The sequence below is a fragment of the Mandrillus leucophaeus genome, unplaced genomic scaffold (genome assembly GCF_000951045.1).
Source record: "Mandrillus leucophaeus isolate KB7577 unplaced genomic scaffold, Mleu.le_1.0 Scaffold185, whole genome shotgun sequence".
In the NCBI taxonomy this organism is placed as follows: domain Eukaryota; kingdom Metazoa; phylum Chordata; class Mammalia; order Primates; family Cercopithecidae; genus Mandrillus; species Mandrillus leucophaeus.
In genome coordinates, this window is record NW_012101865.1 from 1,278,530 (window position 1) to 1,287,781 (window position 9,252).

Consider the following 9,252-nt stretch of genomic DNA (forward strand, 5'->3'; position numbering starts at 1 on the left):
TGATAATTATGTACATTATAGAAACAACCAAGCGCTAGGCTCGTTTCAGGACCTTCAGGATTGCTGGGAGGCTTGGTATCCAACAGGTGTTCCAGGAGGGCAGGAAAGGAGAGATATGTTTGGCCCCAAGTCTCGCGAGGGCTTTAGGGAGCGCTGGGTCTTCAAGGACATTTTAGATTTCAATAGTTGATAAGAGCGTCGGGTAGGGGAACAGCAGGAGCAAAGCCCGGAAGGTGGCTATGGGGGTAAGAAGGGAGGACACCTGGTAGGCTGCTAAAACCAGGCCCACCTGCCGGGCAGGTGGAGGCAAGCAATCACCTGGGCTCTCTAGGACAGCGGGAGAGGGGGCAGGGGAGTCGCCGCAACATTCTTCCTGTGGCCGCTAGGGGGTCCCCGCTCCAGGTGAGCTCCAAACTCTAGCCCCAGGTCGCTCCCCTATCCTTCAAGCAAGCTTTGCGGCGCAGCCAATTGCCGGGGGCTGTCCCGCCCACCCCCGTCCTCGCAGCCACTCGTCTGCGCGAAATGTCTGCCAACTTCTGACTGGCAGGCAGCCTGGCAAATCAAATCGCGACCTCTGAAAGCAAAACACTGCAGCGTCTTGGCAGCTCTGAATTGGGAAGGGATGAAGGAGGCTGTGCCTCCGGGTTGCACGAAGAGTCCAAGTCATTTCTCAGAAGGTTTTGATAGGTGGGCCTTAGAGGAGACGCCGCCGGTGAGTAGTGATTAACACTGGGAGGAAGGGGAATTGAATTTAACCTTCGTTTTTTCTGGAAAGAGCGAAGTCACCTAATGTCCCCTAGTATACATACCCTTCCTTGTTGCTGTCACCAGCCTCGCCAACCTGGGTCCCGTTGCCTCAGAATGTTCTTTCCAGTTTTGTATCGAGGTTAAGAAGAACAGGGGCATGGGCTACCTTACTAAAGGTGATGCCAGGCTCTACCAAACCAGGAAGTAACATGGAGTAACTTTGCCAGAATTTCTCCTCTTCGTGCCGAACGGCTCGGACTTCCTGGCGGCAGCAGATGGTGGAGTTAGCAGGTGGGATGAGGGGAGGCGTTCTTGGTCTAAGCCCGCTTCTGGAACAGAGGTGCTGTCTCCTCGAGTTGTAGAGTTTCCAGCTCAATGGGAGGGGACGGAAAAATGTAACCTTCTCGTGAGCCAAAGTCCAGGAACGGGAAGCTTGGCAGGGAACTGGCGCTCACCTCCAGAAGCCAGATCGTCAGGTGGTGGGAAAGACTGTGTTTTATTGATTTGTTCGGAAAGAGGCAAATTCGAATACAGACGCTATCCTAAGCGGCCACGAGCCACAGCTCTCTCGTCTGTAAAACGTGCTCGGTGGGATTGGTGAAATCGGTCATCGAGATAAACGGGGTGGGAATGGAAGCAGAGCACCTAGTGAATTATCATTCCTTTCTTGGGTCAGTGACCACGTGCTCTAATTGTGGGGTGGCTGACAATGCAGAGGTGACTGCTTGCCTCTGGGGCATATGTAGGTCCTGGAGAAATGCTTCAAAATCAGGAAAAGAGAGTCACCAGGCAAAGAGTATGTGTCTTATAAGGCAGTAGAGTTTGCAAAGGGTTCCTCCAGGCTTTCAGTCCGGACTCCCACCCAGCTGAGGGACAGCCCTTCTATCTTTGCAGGCGATGCCTCAGAGGCCTGGGAGTTCCTGAGGCAGAGAGGGAAGCTGCTTTTTAGAAAAAAAATTAAACCACAGCAATGCCAACCACCACAAACAAAAGCAAAACCAGAAAAGCACTTGAGCAAACTAACTAGTCTAAAGGATGTTAAGAGGCCTGAGTTCCCACCACTCCCTTGACTGACATGTCGCTAAGGGCTGTTGGCTTTCTCTGACCTCCTGTAGGTGAGGCTGAGTATATCTGCTTGTTGGAGCTCTGGAGTTGCAGTGGATTAGGCCTTAGAAAGGCATTCTTGACTGTGAAGGGGCCACAGCGCACACGGTGCTTAACTGGCCTGCATTTAGTGAGTCAGTTGGTATGTATACAAGTCACTGTCAGGCTCTGGGCTAGATCTCAGCTGGGAGCAACCGAACAGGGTATTCCACAGACACCTCACTGGAGTGTGTGCTCCTCAATTTCGTGACTACTTCATGGTCGAATGCTTCTCGGGGCCTCTCAGAGGTAGAAAGAGCCCTGAGCCACTCTTAAGGCTCTTATGGTTATTACAAATGCTAAAACATTGTTACAGACATTTAACGCAATAATGCTTTTCACATGTATGTGAAAGTATAGTGAATCATTATGCTTTCCACAAGATTGCAAACCCATATTCATAGGGTTTTGCAGGCAGGGAAGTCTAGCTATGGGGTGTGAATTACCTGATAAAGTTACCCGGTGAATGCTTACATCTCGTGTCTGTATACTGGATACATAACCTCGTCTGCAGGTAGTAGCAATAATTTCATCCTGAGGCCCTTTGACAAAGTGAAACCAAGCCAAATGGTTTCTGTAGCTGTCCCTGTGCAAAACCTGCAGCTGTTGTTTCCTAGTGCTGGACATGGTGTTCGCCTCATCACATATGTATGTGCTATTCACACCATGAATATTTGAGGCCATGTTATTACCCCCACTTTACAGAGGAGGCAACTGAATCCTGGGCCTAGGGCCGGATAGCAGAAGGAACTGACAGCTACAGGATACACAGGAGGCAGCTCTCTGAAGCCTCAGGGAGTGGCAGAAATTGTTTAGCTCACAGTAAGCCCTCGGTAAATATTTGTTGGATGAATGCATGAGAGAGACAAGAATGGGCAAAATAAATAATAAATAATTAAACATGGGAGAATAAAATTAATTAATAAAATTAATCCTAACAGCAACTCACATTCATGGACCATTTGCTATGCCTGCATTTTACATGTATGATTTCATCAAATTCTCAAGACTGCCATGTGGGGTGGGAACATTATTATCTATATTTCACAGCTGGAGAAACTGGCTGAAAAGTTAAAAGACCTGGCAAAGGTAAAACAGGTAGCACGTGGCACATCAAAAGCAGTTTAAAACATTTTTCTATTAAAATAAATATAGACTATGCAGTACAATACATTTTTTAAAAAATGTATAACAAGTCCTCAAAGAAACCCCTAACACTTTTAAGTAGGGTTTTGGCCATGCCTCCTAGGACACTAGGAGTATACTTTCTCTTCTCTGGTAGAAAAGTTTGAGAAGTGGCACACACCTGTAATCCCAGCACTTTGGGAGGCTGAGGGAGGATCGCTTGAGCCCAGCAAGTGGAGGCTATGTTTGTGCCACTGCACTCCAGCCTGGATGACAGAGTGAGATTCTGTCTCCAAAAAAGGGAACAGTTTGGGAAGCACTGAAAATATAAGTCCAATGAAATTAGCAGGGATTATCATCAGTGCTGGGTTTATTTGAGGCCATGTTATTACCCCCACTTTACAGAGGAGGCAACTGAATCTCTAAGAGGCAAAGCTACCTGGTCACACAGGTTTTCCACCTCCAAGACCAGTGTTTCCTCACCTGTGTCAGCCAACCCTCAGTAGCAGGCCAGTTCTTCTGTCTTCCGTGGAGGTAGCTTTTCTTCTGATTCTTTTCTTCCTAAGTTGAAACTTAAATGTTCCCTTTTTGTGGTAGTGGAATTTTTTTTTTTTTTTGAGACCTGGAGAAGTTAGTATTCTACTTCTTGTGCTCAAGAGCTATGGAAAAAGGGAGGATTTAAGTTGGGTGCGATAGGAGGAAGGAAGCAGAGTGGAGGAGGAAAGGGGACATTTAAGAGCCAGAGAGAAAGCTTTTGAGATAGATGAGTCAGGTTTGTATTAAGGGGAGGACAAAGGCATGATAGAACTTGTTTTTAACTGCTAGAATTGAATTTTGCAGAATTTTTTTAATGGACTCACTTGTCATGGCCGGTTATGTTTTATCTGAATGGTATTCTCAGGTAACAAAGCTGGGCTCAGTGTTTCCCTGTCCATGCATATTTAATGTTCCTCTCCACCACCCTAGAGCACCGCAAGAACTGGAAAACACGCCCCTCTCTGTCTGCTGGGAGAGCCACGGAGACTGGCACTTCTCTAAGTGAAGCTGAGGAGAAGGCTGTAAATCAGCCAAAAGAGCCTTGAAGCATTCTTTTGGCATGAGGAAGTGATGGCTGCTGGAGGGAAGTGAACACCACGAGGAGAGATGGCATCTGGCCTGAACCCCGCCTAGCAGCAGCTCCACCTCCTGAGCCAGGCCCAGCAGGATGCACCACTAGACCACCATGGACGGAGCCCACAGCGCAGCCCTGCAGCTGCAGCAGCTGCCTCCCACAAGTAGCGCCAGCGCCCTGAGCGAGACTTCCTTCTCCTACAAGGCAAGGGCTTTTTTGGGGTTTGGGAATTTGTATTTTCCTAACAGGAAAGTTACACAGTGCTGTGCATTGGCTAACAGATATATATGGGGTCTGTATGCCTGTCACTGGCAGAAACAGGCAGGCCCTTCACACAGACAAGGGAATGTGTAATCAAAAGAAAAGAGATGGGCTGGGAGCCGCAGCTCACGCCTGTAATCCTAGCACTTTGGGAGGTGGGTGGGTCACGAGGTCAAGAGATCGAGACCATTCTGGCCTGCATGGTGAAACCCCATCTCTACTAAAAACACGAAGATTAACTGGGCGTGGTGGCACCCGCCTGTAGTCCCAGCTACTCTGGAGGCTGAGGCAGGAGAATCCGCTTGAACCCTGGAGGTGGAGGTTGCAGTGAGCTGAGATGGTGCCACTGTAATCCAGCCTGGCAACAGAGTGAGACTCCATGTCAAAAAGGAAAAAAAAAAAAAAAAAAAAAAGAGATGCTCATTAAAATATGTAAAAATAGGGAGGCAGAGATACACCATAAAAGGTATGGAATAAAAGGAATGCATTCCCACTTAGTAGATTTTATTTTTTAAAAAATCACCTACTCTGGACCAGTTGTGGTGGCTCGTACCTGTAATTCCAGCACGTTGGGAGGCCAAGGTGGGAGGATCTCTTGAGGCCAGAAGTTTGAAACCAGCCTGGGCAACATAGTGAGACCCCATCTGTACAGAAAAATTGAAAATTAGCCAGGTGTGGTGGCATGCGCCTGAAATCCTAACTACTCAAGGGGCTGAGACGAGAGGATAATTTGAGCCTAAGAGTAGTTTGAGGGTGCTGTGAGCTATGATTGCACCGCTGCACTCTAGCCTGGGTGACAGAGCAAGACCCTGTTGCCAAAAAAAAAAAGAAAGAAAATTATATATATATGTATATATACACACACACACACACACACACACACGTATGTATGTATATCACCTCCATTATTTGGAGATAATTTTCATTCATATTTCAGTATGGATCCTTGTTTTTTTCTAGTATTATAAATTTGGGGTCACATTGCACATAAAGTTTTGTATCTTGGTTGTTTAACTTGACCTTGCTTGTGGAATATTTCCCCATGTCATCGAGTAGTGACTGAAAGCATACTTTTTGAATGATTGCCCAATAATCTGTTGAGCTGCTGTGTCAAAATTTGCTGGACAGATCCTCATTGCTGGATATTCAGGCTGTCTCTAATCTGGAGTGGCTGTAAACCGTGAACATCCTGGAGTGTAAACCTCTGTGCTGATCTCTCATCCTTTCCTTAGATATAGTCATATAGGTACAATGAATAGGCAGAAGGGAATGAACCTTTTTTAAAAAGGGGGTTTTAATGTCAGATTTCAGTGTTTCTAAACACCTATCAATGCAGCATCCAATGACTTGGATTTATTGAAAGTTATTTTTTTAAAGATCAGAGAGGCCGGGTGTGGTGCCTTAATACCTGTAACTTCAACATTTTGGGAAGCCAAGATGGGTGGATGGCTTGACCTCGGGAGTTCAAGACCAGCCTGGGCAAACATGATGAAACCCTGTCTCTACCAAAAATGCAAAAAATTAGCCAGGTGTGGTAGTGCACACCTGTGGTCCCAGCTACTCAGGAGACTGAGTTGGGAGGATCACTTGAGCCAGGGAGGAAGAGATTGCAATGAGCCAAGATTGCACCACTGCACTCCAGCCTGGGTGACAGAGTGAGACCCCACCTCAAACAAAAAAAAAAAAAAGAAAGAAAACAAGATCAGTGACTGCTAATACCCTAGAGCTAAAGGAGACTTTAGAGATCATCTCATCAAACCTCTCATTTGATGGATTGGAACAGTGAGGCTGGGAGGTGAGAAGTGACGTACTTAAGATCCTATAGCAAGTTGAGAGGAAGAGCTAGAACTTCCTCTAGCTCTTCATTATTTTAGATAATAATGATGATCATAATAACAATGACTAATATTTATTGAGCATTTATTCTATCCCAGGTACTGTGCTGAGTTCATCACATGCCTTTCCTTGGGTAATCTTCACACTAGCACTACACGGTAGGTCCAGGTTTCCTCCTCTGTAGAATAGTAGCTGCCTCCTGGTGGTGGTGAGGATAAAATGAATTTATTCACGTGAAGCCCTTAGGCAGTGACCCACACATAACGGCCAACATTTGTCAAGTGCTAGTGCTAGCTGTTACCATCTTTATCCCCACTTTAGAGACAAGGAAACTGAGACACAGAGAAGTTCAGTAATGGCCCTGACTGGCACAACTAGTAAGTTGTGCAACCAGAATTGAAACCCGAGTCAGACCGGCTGCAGAACCCATGCTCCTAACTGCAGCACTGCTCTGACTCCCCAGTGTCCTGACTCCTACTGCTGCCACCACACCCCAGCGTGCCCAAGGAGGGGACTCTGCAGGTCATTAAAGGGCTTTTGCCATTTTAATTCCATCTGACCAGCCAGGTGGAATATGTATGGAAATTATGAACATTTGTCTGGAAGTAGACTTGTTCTAGAGCAAAGATTGACTCTGACATTCTCAGCAGACTCTACCTCACCAAGCAGACCAGTTTCAGAGCCAAGATGGCATGATTGTTTCAGTGTTGGCATCTCACCCGTTGATCTTCTTTCCATGAAAGCCTGTTGTTTCCCCTTCCTGGGCAGCTGCTGTATTCACCTAGGGCTCTGTTGGGAAGAGTATCAGACTGAGAACTGGGAGACCTGAGTTCTTGGCCCAGTTCTGTCATCTCTGGCTGTGTGATCTTGGGCAAGTGTCATCCCTTCGCTATGCCTGTTTCTGTCTCTGTAAAAGGAAGAGGTAGAGTTCATAGATGGTCCCCAATCCTGCCTAACCACCTGAAACACCCGGGGAGCTCAAAAATATGCAGATTTCTAGGCCTCAGACTCATCTCTCTGCCTTCACCCTTTTACCCCCTCATCTCCACTCCCCTGCAAATTGTGGTTTTGCATAGCTAGGCTAGAAACCCAGAACGTGCATTTTGTAAAACCTCTTCAGGTGAATCAGATAATCAGCCAGGTGTGGGAATTTCTGGACCGCATGATCTACTAAGCTCCTTCCTGCACCAACTCCATCATCCTGAGAAATCAGGATCTCAGGCCACCATGTCTTAGCACTGATATTCAAAGTGAGCAAAACAGTCTTCTCAAGTAGGCAGTGTTACTGTTTGCATCTTTGGAGGTGTCCACGTGCTTCACAGAGCATTATGCAAAATGGAGCAGGGTTTCAAGTCCAAAAACACTTTTTTCTAACTAACCTTTTTATCGACGTATGGTATGCATACAGAAAAATATACAAATCATAAGCTCTAGATGTTAAATTTTAATGAAAAGGGAGCATACATGTTACTGACGCCCAAATCAAGAAACAGAACATTACTAGTACCCAAAAGTCTCCTTGTGCCCCTGCTAATCACTCCCCTGGCCGCAGGGGTAATCACCCTCTCTTCAAGTCAGAAAACGCATTGATGGTGGCACAGTCTTGACTTCAGAGGAAATTCAGGAGCTGCTGGTCAGCTTGAGTGAATACTGCCTTACATATTGAAGGTGCTGAGTGCTTTCATTCTGTGAAGGAACCAGAACATTCCATTCTGCTTTCGATATTCAGAGCCTACACCATTTCTAATGTAATGATAGAAGCTGTTATCTTGAGTTTTCCCTGGGCCTTAATTTGTGGACATGACAGAGTGACTCCATGGATGGCTAATGCCATTGAAGAAGATTTTTGTTGCTTACGTTTCCTAAAAGAAGGAGGCGCATCGTGCTGCAGAGGGCCACACGGGACACACCAAGGTCAGTTGGTTAGAAGCGGAGGGCATGTAGGGAAAGCTTAGATCAGAGCCTTTATTGTATTTCTCTGTGGGAAAGGCACGGCAGGACGGGGCGAACAGTTTAGGACTGGCTGAGTTGAAGAACTCTGGGTTGTCTGGTATGTAGCCCTGGGTTGATTTAGAGCAGGGGAAATATTGACCTGGGGTGTGAGGGTTTAATAAAGGAGAAGTTTGCAGCTCTGGAATGGTTAGTTAGCATATGAGAGGCATGCTCCTTAGAATATAAAAAATCAGCTAATACAATTGGCCCTGTGATGAATGGATGCCAAATGGAAAAATATAAGAATCTGAGAAAACTCAGAGCACTTTCCCTGATGAGATTTCTAGTAAGTTTCCATTTTAATCACAAAATCAATTTAGTTGCCTAGTATGGAATATCTTCCTGCCAGAGCAAAGATGAATAATTCATGATGACTCTACCAAGGATGTATGAATTGAGGTGAGGGACAGGCATGGTTGTGATGATGATCGAGCTGACTGAAGTACTGGGTGGGGTAAAGAGAAGAGGACCTGGATCCAAATCCCCACTCTGTTCCTTCTTAGCTAAGTGACCTTGGGTGTATGGTGCAACACTGCAGAGCTCCTGTTATCTCATCTGTAGAATGTTGGTTTTCATCCTTCCCTCCCAACAGCTGTGTGGATCAATGAAAAAGCACCTAACGCAGTGTCTGACCATGTACTAGGCATGTAGGAAGCCTGTGACTCCGAAATGCCACGGAGTTTCCAAGAGGAACAGATGAAGGTACACAGAGTAGAGGCGAAGGTGTGGTTAATTCTGCGTGGGGATGGGGAGAGGGGTTTTAAGGGAAAGCTGTCTCCTTTCTCGATTTTGTTAAGGCTATTTTGATTGCAAGGAGTAAAAACCCATTTCAGAGAAGCTGAGACAAAAAGGAAAATTATTATAAGGCTAACAGGGTAGCTCCTGAAACCCTGTGGCAGAAAAGGCAGTGGGGCTTGGAAGGTGCTGGAACTCATGCCTCCCCTTCAAAAGAGGGAAGACCTGAGTGGCCAGCTTGGGTAAGGTATCTACCTGGTCCAGTTGGTGATGGCCAAGGAGTGCCACTCAGCTGATGCCAC

The 9,252-nt window shown here is 46.4% G+C and overlaps 1 protein-coding gene across 2 annotated transcripts in view; it reads left to right on the plus strand.

Annotated features, from left to right (window-relative positions):
• Positions 1–557: 557 nt before the first annotated feature.
• NIPAL3 (NIPA-like domain containing 3) overlaps positions 558–9,252 on the plus strand; it is a 56,754-nt gene continuing 48,059 nt past the window's right edge. The window contains exons 1-3 of one of the 2 annotated variants that reach the window (XM_011977865.1): positions 588–712; positions 832–1,105; positions 3,982–4,330. In XM_011977865.1, coding sequence (XP_011833255.1) covers positions 4,238–4,330 — 93 coding nt within the window. In that variant the 5' untranslated portion in view covers positions 588–712; positions 832–1,105; positions 3,982–4,237. Of the gene's footprint in view, positions 713–831; positions 1,106–3,981; positions 4,331–9,252 lie in introns of both variants that reach the window. The other variant, XM_011977864.1, reaches the window with a different exon arrangement.